The sequence below is a fragment of the Triturus cristatus genome, chromosome 1_2, assembly GCF_964204655.1.
Source record: "Triturus cristatus chromosome 1_2, aTriCri1.1, whole genome shotgun sequence".
Taxonomy (NCBI): domain Eukaryota; kingdom Metazoa; phylum Chordata; class Amphibia; order Caudata; family Salamandridae; genus Triturus; species Triturus cristatus.
Window position 1 is genome coordinate 714,619,689 of NC_140580.1, and position 21,102 is coordinate 714,640,790.

The 21,102-nt window shown below is 47.6% G+C and overlaps 1 protein-coding gene across 1 annotated transcript in view; it reads left to right on the plus strand.

Annotated features, from left to right (window-relative positions):
- The window catches only part of MFAP2 (microfibril associated protein 2), a 224,523-nt gene that overhangs the window by 63,099 nt on the left and 140,322 nt on the right, over window positions 1-21,102 (plus strand). The window contains exon 2 of the mRNA XM_085608588.1: window positions 3,256-3,342. Coding sequence (XP_085464714.1) covers window positions 3,300-3,342 — 43 coding nt within the window. The 5' untranslated portion in view covers window positions 3,256-3,299. The remainder of the gene's footprint in view (window positions 1-3,255; window positions 3,343-21,102) is intronic.

Genomic DNA, 21,102 nt, shown 5'->3' on the forward strand with positions numbered 1-21,102 from the left:
TCTGACAGTTTTGACAAACATTTCTCTATATTCGTGTAAACCCAAATACTTTATATCTTTGGGATTCCAGGTAAAGTTAGAACTGATAAAATCTTCTTTGAACGTAAACTTGGTCAGGGGCAGGATCTTGCATTTATCGTCGTTTAGTTTATATCCAGAGACAAAAGAATATGAAATCACTTCTTGTAGAAAGGCTGGAATGGAAGATTGAGGATTTGAATTAAATAATGAGATGTCGTCAGCGTATGCAGCAAGTTTCACTTGTAATGTATTAGAATTAAAACCGTGTATTCCCTGATTTTGACTTATTTTGGAAAGGAAGGGTTCTAAGGCTACATTGAAAAGAAAAGGAGACAAGGGGGAAGTAGTACCGTTGACAAAAACTACTGCTTTAGAATTTGAATAAAGGAGAGAAATCAAAGATCTAATTTTTGGACCAAATCCAAACCATCTGAGAGACTGAAAAAGGAAAGGCCAATGGACTCTTATCGAATGCTTTCTCAGCATCCAATGCAATTGCGGCTAAAGACTCGGAGGTATGGGAAGACTTAGATTGAATGTCGAAGAATAATATGGTATTATCTGTAATGTAGCAACCCTTAACAAACCCTGATTGTTCCCTGCCCAGAAGGTCTGGCAGGTAGGAGTCCATTCTCAAGGCCAAGGAGAAAATGTTGTAGTCTATGTACAGGGAGATAGGTCTATAATTCTTGCAATAGCGCAAATCTTTGCCATCCTTGGAATGAGGCAAATCAAGGCTTCAAGGAAAGATCCAGAGGCTTCATCAGTTTGTAAAAAAAAAAGATATGAGAGTTGACACTTTAGGGAGGAGTAACTGAGACCAGTGTATAAAAAATTCTTCAGTGAATCCATCTGGACCCAAGGCAGTATTAATATCTCCAGTTAATGAATTGGGAGGTCTACAACATGAAAAGAATTACAATTTAAGTGTAAGTCAAAACAAGATGGAAATGATTTACTTCATTGTCATTAACATGTTTGATTCAGTATCTAAATTCATGTTACACCACAGACACTATTCTTAACAGCAGTTATTTCAGGAGGACACTCAGGGAACATAAAGGGCTAAATGTACAAAACAATTTAGCAGTCACAAAGCCCGCAATTAGCCAAATCACAGGATTTGTGAACACTAAATGGCTTGTACAAATGTGCTAAATGGGGTTAAGAAATCGCAAGGAATCGCTATTCGGAAATGGAGTGTTGAGGGCCTCCCTTCCGAACAGCTATCGCTTAAAGAATGTATTAATGCTTTACAACCGAATTCCAGTCGCAAAACAGTAATGCTTTACCAGCTCCTCAGAGGAGGTGGTAAGTCATTTGCAAACAGGAAGGGAACCCCAAGGGACCTCTTGGAGAATGTTAAGAAAATGTTTTTTAAGTTCGGGACCACTGCCTACTTTAAAAAAATGAAAGTTAAACGTTTCATTCTTTTCTTTTTTTAACACATCCCATTTTCCTTTAAGGAAAACTGGGTGCATTTGTTTAAAAAAAAAGATTACAAAGATTACTTTATTGAAAAGCAATCACAGACTGGGTGGTCTGCTGACTCCAGCAGGCTTCCATTTCTGTGATGGCTATCATTCCTAATGGATCGCAAACTGTGAGCGACCTCATTAATATAAATGAGGGCACTCGATTTGAAACCCACTAAGAATCAGTAATTTAAAATAAAGTTTCATTCAATAGGAATGGCGATTTCCTAATTGTGATTCAGAGACAATCGTAGTTTGTAAATCGCTATTCCTAATGTTAGTACACCTGCACAAAATCCTTTACCTTTTTTAAAGATCTGAAGTCGTGAATCTTACAATGTCTCAGAGTGAGACAATTACCTTATTGAGACAATTAACGTATTAATTCAAAGTCGTATCAAGGGTAAGCAGAGCAAAGGATGTATAGTAAAAGAAATGTACACTGGTATCCTTATTTCTGTGGACTGCTTGAATATCTTAGACATGCTATTTCACCCTGGGAGTTAACAGCATTAATAAAATGTTTTTTCTGTATTTCTATGCACGACAAAATCATTATTTGCTGATGAATAACATTTCAATAGCATATTTTGAATATATATACTCTTCTTTTGAGGAAACCCTTGTATCTAACACACCCTTATGATCTCTTTTATATCAAGGTTTGTTGGAATGTCATAATAGCAAGACAATACTGTCACAGTATGTGACACATAATGTAACATAATTTATTTTCTTATCCCACAATTGGGTCAACCCTGCCACAGAATCTGGTCCTTCACTGCTGCATTATTGTTGTGGTTGTGGCTATCGACAGACCCTGTGGGACGTTTGAAACCAGGTGGCATATTTACAAGCCCCTATCGCCACCACAATGTCACATTTCATTACGTTGTGGTGGAGATAGAGGTTTCGCCTTATTTGCAAGGCTTAACGTGGCTTAATGCTGCCTTGTTAATAAGGCACCCTTTCACGCTATACTTAGCGTGAAAGCGGAGGGCAATAGGTGTTGGGGTGGGTGTTCCACCGCTACACCCATTGATTTTGACACTGTCTCATATTTCCAAGGGTGGCATAAATATGGGGCAGCGTCAAATTAAGAACAGGGAAAACCTGGTCTTACCCTGGCGAAACAAGGAGAAATTTTTAATTTCTCCTTGTTTTTGCTGTTTCCACGTGTGCTGCGTTGTGCAACACACATGGAAACAGCAAAACGCCATTGATTGTTTATATACAGGAAGGTGTCCCTTCCTGCACATAAGAAATCATTAAAAAAAATTACGTTTTGCAACTTGTGTGTGCTGCATTAAGCAGCACACATAGAAGTTACAAAACGCCATTTAAAGATTGTTAATGTGCAGGAAGGGACGCCTTCCTGCACATAAACAATCTTCCCCTGCAATGCAGACTCCCTTGCACTACGGTGCAAGGGTGCCTGCATTGGCGCTAGGGAACTAAATTTAGCACTAGTGCAAGGGGAAACACAGGGCTGCACCATATAGTTGTAAATATGGTGCAGGCCTGCGTTTCAGAAGTGTCGGAGTGCAGCATTAAGCCATGGAGGCAAACGTCATGCTCCACCACTTCTACCTTAAATATGCCCTTAGTGTCTTGAGGCAAAAGGTCACATATTTTAGTTCCTGTAGACTGCTATGGGCAGCATGGTCAAGATTAAATCTCATACTGCTGCTTGAGATTACTCAATGGGAGGAGTTAACTGACTGCCAAGCTCACCACCGTTCTTCTTCTCTTTCCATAGACTGTACCGTGTCCCTTTAAGTCCCTCCAAGAAGCTTTGCCGAGATGGCTGTGCGGGCTGTGTGTCTCTTTCTGCTGTGCGTGCCTGGTGAGTGCCCACAATATACATCTTTTCTTGACCTGTATGCAAACACAACTATAAATGTTGGACCAGTAGGTCAATATTGCTTTTTGTTACAATGAACTAGGGCAATGAAAAAGTAATGAAATAGAGGCGCATGTTGTGGGCGAAAGATCCACCAAGTAGGCTGAACTTAACCTTCTGCCAAGACTTTTGTAAACGTAGTGTTAAAATGTAGGTCTTTTCATTACAGTGAATCAAGGTGATTTTCTGCATTTTTGAGGCCAAAAGTTCTATGACTTGTAACATCTTATTCAACATAACCTGTCTATATCATAATCAGTTTTGGAAATACGATCATTTAAAAACATGGGGATCGAAAAAATGCAGATGTAGGAAAGTGGCTTGTGCACTTCTCTTATGAGGGAAAGCATTCTCCATAACCTAAATATAACCTCCATGCCCGGATCTTGGACTTTTCCCTAAAGGCTTTAAAGTGCAGGGATTCCTGTCCAGGGATTGTAAGACTGTTTCATACCATATGTAAAAGTAGAAAACAAGATTTGTGTGCCCCTTTTATGACAAAGTTACAGTTTATCATTGCATGTCTTAATACAAATAATGGAGATGCTTTATTAACAATGTTTTTTTTTTTTTCTTTTTTTTTCAAAATTTTATTGAAACAATAAATCAGATACAAGCATGGGCCTACAACCACCAGGGCCGGCCGCTAGATTCAGAAATGATCGTACATTAGTTAAAGCAGTAGGCGACACCTGGGGCCCAGCCCCGTAAATGGCTCAGGATAGCTCGAGAGAAGCAGGAGACATACATTTAACATAAATAACAACAAAAAACAAAAGGCGAGGCATACAAGCAGAAAACGTGGGTCAGGCTACATCCGGGGGACTTTTACTCCAAGACTTCAATTAGCTATCATCAGGAGGGAGTATTGAAAGATCGGGGGGGGGGTAACGGGAAAGGAACATCCATATATGCGATTATACAATCAGTTACGAGGAACCATCAAGGGTCAGGGGGACAAAGCAATATCGGTGTCCACTAGGGGGGGCGTACAGATACCCCCACGATATACGTTCCATTGCCCCCAAATTCTACCCCATGCCCCGGGTTTACCGCGGGCCACATATACAGTCTTCTCCCTGAACATACACCAGTCCATGTTTTCCTTCCATACTGACACGGTGGGTGGCCGCTGGGAGCCCCAAAGCTGCGCTATATCCCTCTTGGCAATCATGTAGCCCAGGGCCGCCCACCGAGTCTGCGCCGCGTTATAATCATTGGGCTCCCACACATTCAAGACACAGCGACGCACCTCCGGCAGCAGCTCCACCCCGGTGACGTGCCCCATGACCCCATGAACCCGACGCCAGTATTCCGCCACCTCCCGGCACTCCCAAAGGATATGGAGAAAGGTGGCACTGAGCCCACACCCCCGCCTGCAGAGCCCATCCTCCGAGAATCCCATCGAGACAAGACGGGGGCCCGTAACATACACCCGGTGGAGAATCTTTAGCTGAACCAGGCGGAGGCGGGCTGGAATGGCAACTTCCTTGGGGGACGATAGTGCGGACTGCCAGTCCTCGTCGTCTAATTCCACCCCGTCCCCCGTCCACGTCTCCCGAAGGCGCACCAATAGGTCGGCCCGATTGTTAATGAGTTTTTTATAAATTAAGGAGATAGTACTGTCGGGAACATGACCATCAAGTATGCGGTCCTCGAGGGGCGAAGAGGCAGGGATCTTGGTCCCCTCCCCAAAGACAGAGAGCAGGGCGTGCCGAACCTGGGCGTATCGGAAAAACTCCTTTTCCGTGAGTTCGTATTCGCTCTGGAGCGCCGCGAAGGTCTTCACCGCGCCCTTCATCCATAAGTCTCCCACTCTACTGATGCCAATCGTGTCCCAACGGTCAAACCCCTTCGTTGTCCAGAGGCTTCCCAGTCGGTCGGAGGCAAATAAAGGAGTAGCGCATGTTAGTCGCTCACTCCAGCCCATGGCTACATTGGCCGCCTTCCAAATCCGTACCGCGATCTTAGTGGGGCCCGTCAGGGTCCGTCCAGCCGAGCGGGAGTAAAGCGCCCTGTTATAGTTACCGCCGGGAAGCAGGAATTTATCCATCTCATACGCCGGATTCAAGCCAGGCGCATACGTGGCGTGGTTAATGGCTGATAGCTGCGAGGCCCAATAATACCTGCGAATGTCGGGAAGCGCGATGCCCCCGTCATACCAGGGGAGAGTAAGTTTGGCCAGGGCAATACGCGCCCGCCCGTCCCACACCAGTCTCCTCTGCAGACTCTCTACTTCCCGAAAGTAGGCTACTGGAATGATGTCGAAGGAGTTCTGAAGTGCATAGAGGAACCTGGGAAGGGACATCATTTTAAACAATGCGGCCCGACCCAGTGGGGACAGGGGCAGCCTACACCACCGAGCCGTGTCTTCCCTCAAACGTCGAAGTGGAAGCAGGAGATTGTGCTCATAGCGAGCTACCGGGTCCAACGAGATGTGTATCCCCAGGTATTTAAAGCCGGACAGAGATATTTGGATCGGAAGCCGAAGCGGCAGGAGAGGGGGGCCACCGGAGATAGGATAGACACAGGATTTAGACCAGTTAATCGTGAGACCCGAATTTCTCCCGTAGGAAGTCAGAACATCGAAGAGAACGTTAAGCGACTGCCGCGGCGAGGTAAGATACAGGAGGATATCGTCAGCATATAACGAGACCCGATCCTCAAAGCCCGGGGCCCACCGGATCCCCCTGATCGAGGGCTCCCAGCGGAGCCAAGCGGCGAGTGGCTCCAGGGCGAGAGCAAAGAGCAGAGGGGACAACGGGCACCCCTGCCTCGTACCCCTACCAAGAACGAAGGGCCGAGAGACCCGCCCATTAACCACCACCTGAGCCATGGGTCCCGTGTAGAGAAGCTTCACCCAGCCAAGAAATCCCTCCCCAAAGCCGAATTTGGTCAAAACAGCCCAGAGGAATGGCCACTCGATGGTGTCAAAGGCCATAGTGGCATCTAAAGAAACCAGCACGGCCGGTTCAGAGAGGTACTCCGCCCTGGCGAGGGCGCCATGGAGACGCCTCAAGTTGAGGGCGGTGTTGCGATGTGGGATGAATCCGCATTGATCAGGATGAATCAGATCGCAAATGACGCTCATCAAACGATTGGCAAGGACTTTAGCCAGGATTTTAGGCTCTGCATTTAGCAGTGAGATAGGCCTGTAGGAGGCACAGCGGTCCCGTGGCTTACCGTCCTTGGGGATCACGACTATCGTGGCCAGTCGCTGGTCGACCGGAAGGGAACCGGCCTCAAGGGACGCCTGAAACATACGACGGAGGAAGGGCGCTAGTTTATCCGGGCGCAACTTATATAATTCGATAGGCAGACCGTTGGGGCCCATGGCCTTGCCCGAGCGAAGGGACCGAATCGCAGTCGCGATTTCATCTACCGTCAAGGGAGCGTCCAGCTGCTCACGGTCCTCGGCAGAAAGGCCAGGCAAAGCAATGTCCCTCAGGAGAAGGCGAGAATCTTTCTCATCTCTATCAGTCACCGGGGAGTACACAGTCCGGAGGTGGTCGGCAAAACATTCCACAATCTCACCAGGCTCCGTCACACACACTCCATCCGAGACACGCAACTCCGGGACCACACGATTCACTCTCTCCTTCTTATCCAGCCACGCAATCAGCTTTCCCGCCTTGTCCCCGGCATCATACAACCGACCCTGCTGCTCCCTATACATAGTTTTGGCGGCGTCGGAGACAAGAGATCTGTATTCAAACTGTTTCAGATTAAGGGCATGGAGCCCGTCCGGAGTGACACCCGCCTCCAAGGCCGACTCCAGCCCCAAGATGTCAGTCTCCAGCTTCACCACCGCCTCACTCCTGAGCTTCTTAGCCACCACTATCTGGGAGAGGGCGTGTCCGCGGATTACAGTTTTAAAGGCTTCCCACAGGGACATTGCAGACAACACAGACCCCTCGTTTTCAAGAAAGTATTGGTCCATAGCCTTAACCAGACTCTCGCGGGTCGTGGGGTCTCGCAGGTACCACGGGTTAATGGGAGCGATCCGCCCTGCAGACCGCGACTCGGTGTCAAAGAGAAGCCACAGCGGGGAATGATCGGAGATACCCCTCGCTAGGTGCCTGACCTCTCGAATTCGACCCGCCTGCGTCGCGGGCATAAGGAAATAGTCTAACCTAGAAAGACTCCCATGTGCCCCAGAGTGAAAGGTGTATTGACATTGGGTCGGATGCATTAATCGCCAACTATCCACCAGGCCGAAGGTCTCCAACAGACCACCTAGCCAAGCCTGGGCAGCGGGGAGGGCCCTGGGTGGGTGACGATCCAGGTCACCCGAGACCACCGAATTAAAATCCCCGCCCATAAGCAAAAGGCCATCCGGAAGTTCAAGCAGCATTCGACCCAAGTCCGCGAAGGTGGAGTTCTGGAGGCCCGGTGGGACGTAAATTGAGACCAGGGCAAGGGGATGCCCCTCCCACCTCCCAGTCAGACAAACATAACGCCCTCTGTCATCTGAGACCACCCTCGTGATCTCCAACGAAAGTGAGGATCGCAGGAGAATGCCCACCCCCCTGGAGCCAGTTGTGTAACCAGAGTGAGCCACGAGGCGGTATCCCCCCCTGTTCATTGCATGGCAGACATTACCAACCAAATGCGTCTCCTGGAGAAACACCACATCAGGAGTCAGACGACGCAAATACTGCAGAACTACACCCCGTTTGATACGGTCCCCCAACCCATTGACGTTCCAAGACATCAGCTTCAACCCGTCCCCCCCCATCCCCTCCAATAGATCAGAGGTCCCCCCGCAAGCAGCACAAGTCCCAAAAGTGGAAGAAAATCAATACCTCGCCCTGCAAACAAAAACCACACTACAAAACAACCCCTCCTTCCCCCCCACCCCCCCCAACACCCAACTCCCCCCACCCTGCACCCCTGCGGGCCAAAAAACCCCCCAAAATTGCAGTGTGCCTGTCGCCCAACTAACCCCAGTCTACAAAAAGACCCCGGAGGAGGAAAGGGACCCGGCCCCGCCCGCCCCCCATACACATACTAGCAAAACACACTGAACCAAAGAAGTACAACCCAGCTGAGCAGTGCAAATTGGCAAAATCAAGGACCAAAAGTCACTCCAAAGGGGACCCGCCACCGTTGGCACCCGCAGAGGGCCCGGGACGGCCACCTCTGTCAGGCAGCGAGTCCAACCAGTCACTCACGGCCACAGGATTGTCAAAGAAGGCAGTCCGATCATCATGTTCCACTCGGAGTTTGGCAGGGTAGAGCATAGAGTACTTTAGGCCCAGTTCACGAAGACGACGTTTCACCCCCTGGAATCCCATCCGCTGCTTCTGGACAAGTTGAGTAAAGTCCGGATAAAAGTTAATGGATGAGTTCTCATATCGAACCGGGCCATGGACCCGCGAGGCCTGCAGAATCGCATCCCGGTCTCTGTAGTAAAACAATTTGGCCACGATAGGCCTCGGGGGGGCCCCCGGCCATGGCCGCCCGCCCGGAACTCGATGAGCCCGTTCAACGGCAAAAAATTTACTCAAGCCCGCAGGGGTCAGCTGTTGGAGGATGAGTTCCTCGACCAGGAGGTCAACCGGGCGGTCGTCGGTGGACTCCGGTACGCCGATGACACGGATGTTGTTGCGTCGGGCCCGTCCCTCGAAGTCCTCCAGCCGCCGGGCCATCTGCTCGTTGACCACCTTGATGTCGCCAAGCGCGGCCTGCAGGCCCGACACATCCGCACCCAGGGTGGAGGTCCGTGCATCGAGAGTTTGAACCCTCTCGTTTGTTTTGGAGAGGTCCGCCCGTATTAAGGTGACATCAATCGCCACCGTATCGATCTTGCGGGCCAGGGCCTCATATTGCGTGGCGATGGTCTCCCTGATGCCATCAATGGCGCCCATGATGTCCTGTAGGGAAAGTTCCGAAGAGACGGATGTGCCACCACCAGCGACGTCTGAGGGGGACCGGCCGTTCCAGGAGAGCCTCTGCCCTGAGTGTAGCGGTCCATGTTGTTGGTCTGGACCGATCCTCCACGGAGGGAGGATTTAGTCTTACGCCCCTCGGGGCCCCCCTTGCCCCCCATGCGGCCACGGACTCCGAGGGGGACCGCCGATCAAGAGTGGTTGGGATACCGGCCCTGGAAACCAAAGCCTCACCCGAGGCCACAATATGGCGGTGCGGGGGGACCCAGGGCGATAGGCACTCTAGTGGCAGATGGAGACAAAGCTTTGTGCAGAGTTTAGGGAAACACCCCGCCACCTCAATCGCTCCACCGGCCAGCCCCCTGAGGTCTGAAAGTGAAACCGAAAGTGGCCAAGCGGCCCCTGGCACCGCGCCACAGCCGTTGTTGTTCAACTGCGACACGGCCCCACGGCTCACCTTGCCCCGGGCACCTCCGTCGGGTGGGTCCCAAAAGTTCAAACAACGATATTTCAGGATTCCCGGGTCCGATTGAATTCCTGAAAAGAGATACGTGCTCAGCTGGTCGTCCTCTCCCAGATTCCATAAACCAAATCAGGATATTGTCAGGATAAATTCCGAGGAGCAGCGAGGGTCCGGGGAGCCCTGTGCTCACGCGACCATCTTGGATGCGCGCTAGGCTCCTCCTCTTTTATTAACAATGTTAAGTTACTAGTGAGTCAAATATATGTTTTAATGATGGTCACTGAAATTTTTTATTGACATTCTCAAGTTAACAGTGAATCAGTACACATCCGAATGAACGCCATTGTAAGATGGTACCAGCCTTAGTGATTTTAATGATGTTGCATTGGTTTATTATGACATATTTCTGATTCTGTTATGGTGTAAACACAGTGTTGAAGCCAGTAGACATTTCTTTTTATAACTACACCCCATTGTATTGTCTCTAGTGTTACAGTTAGCGCTCTAGCGTTTCCGCTAGAGCGCTGTAGAACGCGCGTAGGTTGCGCTCACGTCCCCGACGTGAGCGCGTATATAAATAATAAACGGGCGGGCGAGCCGGCAGTTCGCGCCCAACAGAGTAACTGTGTGTGGTCTCTTTGTTCCGCTGCCCTAGCGCTAGGCCTCCCCTTTGGCTCCCCATACCGCGAGGGTGCTGACCCAGGGCCTTCCCCTCCCAGACAGAGGTCAGGGGTTAGAACAGAACACTGGCGACGACAGTGGGATCACTGAACCCCTGGAACTCCTGCTACCAGGCTGCACAGCCGAGGAGGTCTCGCCTGACGGCGCAGCGCGCTGCACCTGCCCACGTGCAGCGACCGACCCACCAAGTGAGTGCACGACGTCCCCTGTTCACACGTCGGTGACCGTGACACGACGATGGGTGATGATGAGACGCCCGGCCCTGCAGGGGCACTGCCCCATCACCCCGCGTCTGGAGTGCTGCCTCCCTTCAGCGAAGCCGCGGACCCCACGACCGCCGCTCCGGGGTGGCAGACATGGCTGGGGAGGAGATCTACCTCCTGTTCAAGCACCTGCCTGACACGGGTCCCCCGATGGACTATGCAGCAGCGGTTGCGGCCTTGAACGCACACTTTGACCCCCAGGTCAACCCTGATTACGAACACTTCAAACTTCGCCAAGCGAAACAGCGCGAAGGAGAGTTGGTTGACGCGTTCCACGCGAGGCTGAGGGTCCTTGCGGACACACACCTGGTCGGTGACCGGGCTAAAGAGGAAATCAGGGCGCAGCTGATCTTGGGGATCAGGAGTAAAACGCTACGAGGCATGATACTTCGCAAACCTAACATCACGATGAACGACATCCTCGTCCTGCCCAGGACTCACGACCTGTCAGCGGCACGTGCAGAGGAAATGGACTTAGCCCTAGTGAAAGGCGCTGCCAGCACAGTGGAGGTCAAAGTGGAGAAAGCGGACGCTGTCCGGAGGAAAGAAAGGCCGCCTAAGCCCCGCGACCGGCGGGCCCCCGATCAAGCCAGGCAATGTGGGTACTGCGGATACGACGAACACCCCCTCAAGGCGTGCCCAGCCCGAGGGAAAACATGCACCAACTGTGGCATCGACAACCACTTCGCGTCAGTCTGCCGCAGGAAGATGCAACGGAGCAGCCACAAGCGAGACAAGCCGATGAGGAAGCTGGTACGGCAACTATCACACACGTCATTATCGTCGCAGCCACGGCCCAAGAAAGAACCAGCCAGGGAGTACCCAGAATCAGACACTGAGTCCGACGATGAAGGAGAGACGTACCTTGTGTCGTTCACCAAAGCTCTCAAAAGCACCCGGCGACCCCAACCGCGCTGCGACATATTGATTGCTGGATCAGAAGTGAACGCGGTGATAGACACCGTTGCGTCGGTGACAGTGATGGGGGTGCAACAATACAATCGCCTCAGACCAAGGCCGGAGCTCCGACCGTCGAAGGCCAAGATCTTCGCTTATGGAAGCGACGCGCCGCTTCCGCTGAAGGGCAAGATGGCGGTAGCTGTACAGTCAGAGAAGGCGGAAATCGTCATCGATGTTCACGTCATCAACCAGGAAGTGGACACACTTCTCAGCGGCCACGCGGCCGAGGATCTAGGACTGATCACATTCCTCAGGGTGGTCCAAGACCGACAAGTCGACGACCTGCTAGAAGCATTTCAGGGCCTGTTCTCAGGCCTCGGGAAGATCAAAAGGCCACCCGTACGACTTCACATAGACCCCGCTGTGCAACCGACAGCCCTCCGGCACAGGCGCATCCCGTTTCACTTACGTCCACTAGTAGAGGAGGAGCTCCGACGATTGGAGGAACAGGGCGTCATAGAGAAGGTTACGGGACCCACACCTTGGGTGTCACCGATGGTAATAGCCGAGAAGCCACGACAACCTGGGAAGATCCGGCTATGCATCGACATGCGCCTCCCGAACAAGGCCATCACAAGGGAGAGACACATCACACCGACCATGGATGACATTGTCTCTGATCTGAACGGTGCCCGATGGTTCTCGAAACTGGACTTAAATGCGGGGTACCACCAACTCACCCTAGCCAAGGAGAGCCGATACATTACCACCTTCAGCACGCACTTGGGGCTACGGCGATACAAACGCCTAAACTTCGGGATCTCATCGGCGGCCGAAATCTTTCAGAACACAATTAGAGACATCCTGGTCAGACTGCCTGGCGTCCTGAACGTGAGTGATGATATCCTCATCTACTCCAAGACAGTTGAGGAGCACTACCGACACCTCCGGGCCACCCTCACGCGCCTCCAAGAGCACGGAGTCACCCTACACCGGGAGAAGTGCCAGCTGTTCCAACAAAGGATCGAGTTCTTCGGCTACGTCTTTACCAAGGAAGGCATCCAAGTGGACCCTCGAAAGTCGCTATCTAGCACAGTACTCGAATAATCTACTTGACCTAACTGTAATGTACTTTACCCATAAACCGGTCTCATTATGTCATCCTAGGCAAATATTTTATTTTGCAAGAGCCACCTTTTTAGGTCTCGCTGGCTATCACGTAAGCGATCGCTCAGCGAGACTCTAGTAAAGGGGCTCCCAAAAGTGCTCCCAAAAGCGGATTGTATGGCGAGCACGCGCACAATCACGTGCATCGTGCCGCCATGCAATCCGTTTGGCATCCTACTTCAAAGGGTCTGCTCCCCCACCTGGAATGCGCTCCCCCGCCAAGCGCGCGCGCCACGCTCCACCGGGCTTGTCTTGTTTTGAAGTTGCACTTTATTGGCGTTAAGACCCCAGCAAAGCACAACCAACGACGCGTTTGCCCTTTCCTGAACATCCCATAAAAACTGTCATTCTCCATCTCATCACCTTTGATCACCAGAGAACGCGAAGACATGAAAGAATATTCACAATATTCTCAACAATTCAATCGGCCTTAAAATACAACAGTTCGCGTCCTCTGGCATGCTTCTCATAACTGTCAGCATTAGAGTTCAATCTCAAATCGTATTGTATACTTTAAAAAATATGAAGAGTTTGTTTATTACTGTGTTAAGTAACATGCGAGCATTGTCCAGCTGCAGAGGATAAACAAATACACACACTGGAGTTACCTCTAGGGGGGGTAGTCGTTGCCTCAGTACAGCACCCCCAACTCGTACCACAGCGCGTGCGTGCGCCAACAAGGAAGCCTAACTTAATCTACTATCGACCTCAGCCCTATACATAGTCAAGGGACTACAATGGCACTTTGCTCGCGCTTCAGCCCAAAGGTTGAATTGGGTGTTATTAGGGTCACTCACACGTACCTGCTAAGAAGCCTAATTATTTCAGTCACCAAATTAGGCTACCTTGTAAATTCCATTGTGAAAAACAGTGGCTGTCCTGGAAAATCCAGGACGCCTGGTCAACCTACCGGCATAACGTTGTTGCTCCTTTCAGAACAGGATAAATATTAAGTCAATAAAATACCACATTATCCTAAACCCAACTGCAGCTTTATTCCAGGTATTCGCAATACTTACACCACCATTCAAGTTCCAAGGACACTTTCTGTGGCAGTGTTGGGCTGCTGGGCATTTATTGGCTCCGCAGACACTCTACAGCGCTATTAGCTCCTTAAAGAGACTCCTGATGCCTGCAAAAATATTATTTTATTAATACAATAAGTAGAAATGGAAGGCCGCTTTCCCTAATCTCTTAGTAGCCTTCCCCGCGCTGGTTCCACTGGAAAAGGCAGCCTAATGTAAACTTTATGCACACTGTCACACCTTTCCCATTCATGCACACACACTAGTGCATCCTTGACACTGCATGCATTCATGCAGATTGATAGCTACACACATTCTGCCCCAAGAACACACAGGCCCAGTGGTCCCTCTCCGTGCCTCTCTCCCCAACAGCACTCTCGGGCTCCCTCTCCGTGCCTCTCTCCCTAACAGCACTCTGAGTCTCCCTCTCTGTGCCTCTCTCCCTAACAGCACTCTCGGGCTCCCTCTCCGCGCCTCTCTTCCTAATGGCACTTTCGGACTCCCTCTCTGTGCTTCTCTTCCCTTGCTTCTCTCTGTCTCCCTCCCTGTGCTTCCCTCCCCTGCTGCACTCTCGGGCTCCCTCTCCGTACTTCTCTCCCCTGCTGCACTCTCGGGCTTCCTCTCTGTGCTTCTCTCCCCTGCTGCACTCTCGGGCTCCCTCTCCATGCTTCTCTCCATTCCCCTCAAATTGCCTTCCTCCACTTCCTCTCTTCTCGTCTTCCCCTGCTTGCCTCTTCTTTCAACACTCTTTCCTCCCTCTCTGTCCACACTCTTCTGTCTCTTCTTTTCACACTCTTCTCTGCCTCTCTTTTCCACACTCTTCCCTCCCTCTCTGTCCACACTTTTCTCTACCTCTCCTCTCTCTGTCCTCTGTACCACATCCCCCCTCTCATCCAGGTTCTCGACCCCTCAAGTCTCTTCTACCTCTCCCTCCCATCTGTTCATTCTCCGCCTCTGCTTCCTGATTCCCTCTCTCCCGCCTCCCTGTCCTTTTGTGCAGTCCCTTCATTTCCTGCTCTTTCTTCCTGAAAGCATCCATCACCATTTCAAATCGCGACAGCGGCGATTCTGAACCTCCCACTAACTTTGCCGCTGGGAGATTGTCGCACATTCGGGTATTGAGCTTTTTATTTTAATATAGAAATATTTGGTTTGTTTTATGTCTAGTGTAAGCCAAGGCCTTCTACTAAACCTTTTTGGTTCACGCGTAAGCCAAGACTGTTTTTCACAGGGCACAAGTCCTAAACAAGCATTTGCAATGAAATAGGTCTCACAGTTACGCAAGTTTGAGCTATTCACATTACAAATAACAATGCCTTTTATTTTTGTTTTTGTTTTTAAAACTTAAATAAAAGGCATTGTCATTTACAATGCCAATTGCTTAAACTCGCGTAAATGCGAGACCTATTGCATTGCAAATGCTTGTTCTTCATTATCACCTATAAAAGCACCTTCCAATATGTGAGTTCAGCTTTCCTGCTGTACAAAACACCTATTTAGTTTGATATAAGACTAAACGTTTTCTCTATTCATAATAAGAATCTAGCCCACAAATAGGGTACACATGACCCCTGACTTGCATCTTAGTTCACTAATAGCATTGCCATCAGGGCAGGGGCAGGAGTGTTTCTCAGTTCATCTTTAAAAACTCACTTTTAATAAATATATTCCCAAAGCATGAGGTGGTAGTGCACTATTATTTACAGACGCCACATTTTCCATTGAAATGTGGCAAAAAACGTTCCCATTAACGAGCGGTTTTACCTGTAAAACTATATAATGTATAAACAATAACCTTTGGATATTGGGCTTCAGCAAACATATTTATAATTTGCACATCACCAGGTAAAGTGTTCTGATTTGTTTTCATCATGTTCAAATATTCTTTTTATCACACAGAATTACATTATTACTAACACGTATTTTGAAATGTTTGTACAGTTCACTTTTTAGCTATTTGAATGTGTGTTAAATAAAACTTGACTTCCTACAAACTTTCATTTCACACTTTTTGTACAGCATGTTTGTCAGACAGTTCACTTCACAAAATCATCGAACTTTGCAGTCCTAGAAAGAAAATTAATTGTAAATGTAAACAGACTTTTGACCTCTGTCTCTGAATACAGAATACATGTGACAATATGTAAAGGCATCTTTAATGTTCCTTCCTTTGTGAGTGAACAGAATGCCTGTTGTTTGTCAGCTTGCCAGAAAGAGTGAGTAGGCCCTAAATATAGCTTGCCCTGATTGAATCTGACTCGCTGTAGTGAGGGGGCGAGTAGATTTGTTGAGACCTGCTAGTATATGTAGGGGGTAGTTTGGTTATAGGCTTCATGGGTGCTAGGGTTGTGAACTGTTCAGAGGGTGTCATCTAGGTATTTCTACCTGCCATCATGCATACATTGATAAATTAATGGGTGCTATTGAGTTGTGTGTGCATAATAAAGTACTTTTCCTTTTAAAAATTAAAAGCACTGACTAGACAATGATTTCTTGGGTGTTTATTGCGTGCCTGCAGACTTGGGTTCTAGTCCATGCCCCCTCCCCAGAGTAGGTCATGTAATACTTTGCCTCGCTACCCTGAGAGAGCCAAGTAGTACAACAGGGCATGTTGTTCCCAGTAGATTTATGGATGCAAACGTATTACTTTTGAAGGACTCACATCCTTCCCATTTAATAATCAGCTTTCTTACAAATATTATACACTTTTACATGCTGCCAGTATCACCCCACCTCATCTGGTAAGAGAGTAGGGATCAGAATAGGATGGGTCTTGTATAGGAATATGTATAAGTTTGCAAATAATGGCTGCATGAAGTGGGATTTCTGCTAAGTTCATATATGGTAGATAGGTTTAGGTTTTCATTAAGGTAATATAAGGCATTGGACATTTGAGAGGAACTTTAACTTTCTGTTGAACAAAAATTATTTAATGATTATGTCCGTTTTTAGACCAATGTACCAGTAAAACCCACTGTGACTTCAAAGTCAAACACCAATTTATAACATTTTAATTTGGCCAAACTAAAGTGTGGGAATTAAGAGGTACCTCCACTGTAGTCGAGTTCTGAGTGAATCTACTGTCAATGTGTGATACAAATCTAAAGTATTAGACTTGTTTATTTTAATGAAGTTTTTTTTTGTGTTTGAAATGCTTTATTGAGGAAAATGAACAACAAAATACAGATCATAGAAAGAACATTGTCATACAGAATCAAAAAAGAGAAAAAATAAAGGATCATTATGAATTAAATATAAGAAACCAGAAGGAAAAATTAAAAAGCATTTTGTAAAATTTTAAAGGGAATCAGGGGAAAAAAAAGGGGGGAAGGAGAAGAAAAAGAAGGAAAAAGGGGAGGAAAGGAAAGAAGGAAGAGAAAGGTAAATATGAGGCGTTAGGAGAAGGATAGATAAAGAAATCAAAGAGAAACAAGGTAGAGTAAACAGAGCGAACAAGCCAAAGGTAGGGAGTAGTTGAAAGATAGGAAAGAGAGATATAAATGTAGAAGATACAAAGGGGAAAGAGTCACTTATGGGGGTTTGAAATTCTCAGAGCATAAAGGAGAGATAGCTTTTGATTTCAGAACCATGCGGTCAAGATACGCTGTGAGAGGGAACCAGAATAAATCCCTATTGAGGGTAGGAGTGGAGGCAGCAGCAAAACGAACATCAAGCCTATGATGTTGACAAAGAGAATTCCACCAACATTGTATAGAGAGCTTAGAAAGGTCCTTCCAATTAGAAGAAATATGTTGGAAAGCCAGAGCCAACATAAGATCTAGTAGACCAGAGGAGCGGGAGGGAATATCAAGGGTGTCAGAGATACTACCTAGAAAGAGAAGAGGGATAGAGTATGGAATAGAGATGGAGAATAGACGAGAGACATAAGACCACACCTGATCCCAAAGTGCGAGAACAGAAGGGCACAGAAAAAGTAGATGAAAAAGATCAGCATTAGGGGCAGAACAGGTCCAGCAGGTAGAGTCCTTATCAGGAGAAAAGCGAGAAATAGAAACAGGAGAGAGATAAAGCCTGTGATATAGAAAGAACATAGATTGAGTTAGAGAGGCGGAACGGGAAATTTTTAAGGACCTAGCCCAGATTTTGTCCCAAACAGCTATAGACCAGTCACAGCCCAAATCAAGCTCCCAAGCAAGTTCCAATTTAGATTTCGGACGGGCCGGATTGGGGGAGGAGAAGAATTTATAAATAAGAGAGGCTTTAGGCATAGTAGACAGGATCTGAAGGAGTGGGGAATGGGATACGGAGGTGGATGATAAGGGGAGTGAGTAGTAAACATCAAGTATGATGGCCATGAGGACAGTGAATCTGCGGAAAAAAGACTGGGGACAGTGAAACAGGAGTCGAAATCGGGGAAAAGAACATGGGAGAAAGCCATCGAAAAGTTGGTTAACCCATATCAGACCCCTTGATCTCCACGCAGTCCAACAAATAGGACGATTATTAAGGAGAATAAGCGAATTGTACCAGATAGGGGAAGCCAAAAAGGATTCACGAGAGACCGGATCAGGACGGACCAAAGCATGTAGAAGAGAAGAAGTATGTTTGAATAGGGGTAGAGGAGTGGTTAAGTTCTTAGCAGAGAAATGTACAATTTCAGATAGGGAGAAAGGAGAAAGGAGTGAGCGTTCAATAGAGAGCCAAAGAGGAGCAAGAGGAGAGGGCACAAGAGCAAGCCAATTAGAGGCCTGACGGAGAGAGAAAGATTTATGGTAGAGACGGAAGTCCGGAAAGTTGACTCCGCCATTGGGTTTCGGTTTACGAAGAGCAGCTAGAGCAACTCTCGATTTTTTATGATTCCAGAGAAACTTAGAGAGACAAGAGTCAATGCGTTTAAAATAGATGTCAGGGATATGAATGGGGAGCATGGAAAGGATGTATATAAGAATGGGGGATATCATCATTTTGATCGAATCCAGCCGACCCCACCATGAGAGAAAGAGAGGATTCCAAGAAGAGAACAACTTATCAATACGGGATAATACACCAGACATGTTGAGTCGAATAGATGAAGAGATGGAGTTAGAGAACCAAATTCCAAGATATTTAATCTTAGATGCATTCCATGCAAAACCAGTGGACGAAAACTGATGGGGGAGACAGAATTTAGTGAGAGGAAGGATCTCAGTTTTATCAGAGTTAATCTTGTAACCAGAGACTTGGGAAAAGGAGTTAAATTCAAGAAGTAAGGCCGGGATGGATTGGTCTGGGTCAGAAATAAACAAAAGGATGTCATCCGCATATGCAGAGAGTTTCAAATGGGTCTTGTCGTAAGGGAAGCCAGAAATAGAAATGTTATTCCTAATAGACGTAAGGAATGGCTCTAAAGCAAGGACAAAGAGTAGAGGGGACAAAGGACAGCCCTGACGGACGCCACGCTGCAAAGGAAAATAAGGGGACAGAAGACCATTAACTAAAACAGACGCTTTAGGGGAGGAATAAAGTAAAGAAACCAGAGAAATAAAATTAGGACCAAAACCATGCCAACGCAGGGAGGCAAACAAAAAGGACCAATCTACTCTATCAAAAGCCTTCTCAGCATCAACCGAGATGGCAGCTAGAGAAATGTTGAGAGGAGGTACCTTATTGAGAACATTAAGAAAGAGGCGGGAGTTATCCGAAGTGAGTCTACCCTTTACGAATCCACATTGTTCTTTACCAATGAGATGAGGGAGGAGAGGATCTAAGCGTCGGGCAAGGAGTTTAGCAAATAATTTATAGTCTACATTAACAAGGGATATTGGGCGATAATTTTTACAGAACTGGGGATCGCGACCATCTTTAGGAATTAGGCAGATCGTAGCCTCGTGAAAGGAACCAGCAGCCGTGCCAGAGGTAAAGAAAGATTGGAAAAGGGAAAGAAGTTTAGGAAGAAGAAGATCTGAGAAATGTAGATAGAATTCCACAGAGAAACCGTCCGGACCCGGAGATTTACCCTTGGTGAGAGATGTTAAGGCGTTATTTAGTTCAGTAATAGAAAGGTCAAGTTCAAGATCAGAGAAATTAAGATGAGAAGTAGAAGGGGTAGGGATTTTGTCGAAGTAGGATTGAATAAGGGCAGCCGAAGGGGGGGACTCAGGAGTATAAAGAGATTGGTAAAACTGTTGAAATTGGGCTAGTATATCCTGTTCCTTATGCAAGAGGAGATTATCAGTGGAATATATCGAGTCAATCAGATTGCGCTCCCTGCGAGACTTAAGGTAGCTGGCCAATAGTTTACCAGACTTGTTGCGACCTCCATAATATCGGGCGCTGCTGCGAAGTAACATTGAGGAAGCATTATCAGTGGTAATTTTGTTAAAATCAAATTTGGCGCGTATGAGGTCTGGCACAACCGTTTTAGTAGAAGAGGTGTAGAATGTATGCTCCAGGGATTTGATATGGGAGAGAAGGTCTTTCTGTTTCTTAAGGTAAGACTTCTTTTTCTTTGAGACAAAATCAATCACAAAACCACGAGCGGTAGCCTTAAAAGAGTCCCAAATAACGTGAGGGGGTAAAGAGGGATCAGAGTTGAGAAGAAAAAATTCCGTAGCAAAGGAAAGAAACGAAGAGGAAAAGAGGGGATCTAGGAGAAGAGAATTATTGAAACGCCAGCGGGAGGATTTGGGATGGGGAGGAAGAAGATCAAGAACTGTGACAATGGGAGCATGGTCTGAGATAACTATCGGCTCTATAGATGAGGAAAGAAGATTTTGAGAAAGAGATTGAGAAAGGAAGATGTAGTCAATCCGAGAGAAAGAGGCATGAGGAGGTGAAAAGAAGGAATAGTCCAGAGAGTCAGGGTGGGACAGTCTCCATGAGTCAAGAAGGTGAGATTTAGAGATAGTGTCAAGGAATTGTGTATGTGATTTGTGGGGGATAAAGCGGGCGGAGGATTTGCGATCAAGGAACGGGTCAACAATTTGATTACAATCCCCCCCCAAAATGAACAGAGAATCACTAAATTGGAAACACTTAGAAGTGATCAGAGGCCAAAAATTACAATCAGGATGGGTGGGGCCATATACATTAAACACAGTTAAGGATACAGAATTAATTAACAACTTAACTAAGACCCAACGACCCTCGGTATCATTTTCTTGAGAGAGAACTTTACATTTGAGCTTCTTGTGACACAAAATGGCCACACCATTCTTCTTATTGGATGTAGGAGAAAATAAAACCGTTCCCACCCAGCCTCTCTTTAATTTAAGAGACTCCGCCTCAGAAAGGTGAGTCTCTTGTAAAAGAACTAAGAACTAAGAACTAAGAACTTAAGGAGTATAAGAGGCTAGATGGGAAAGCACTCTCTG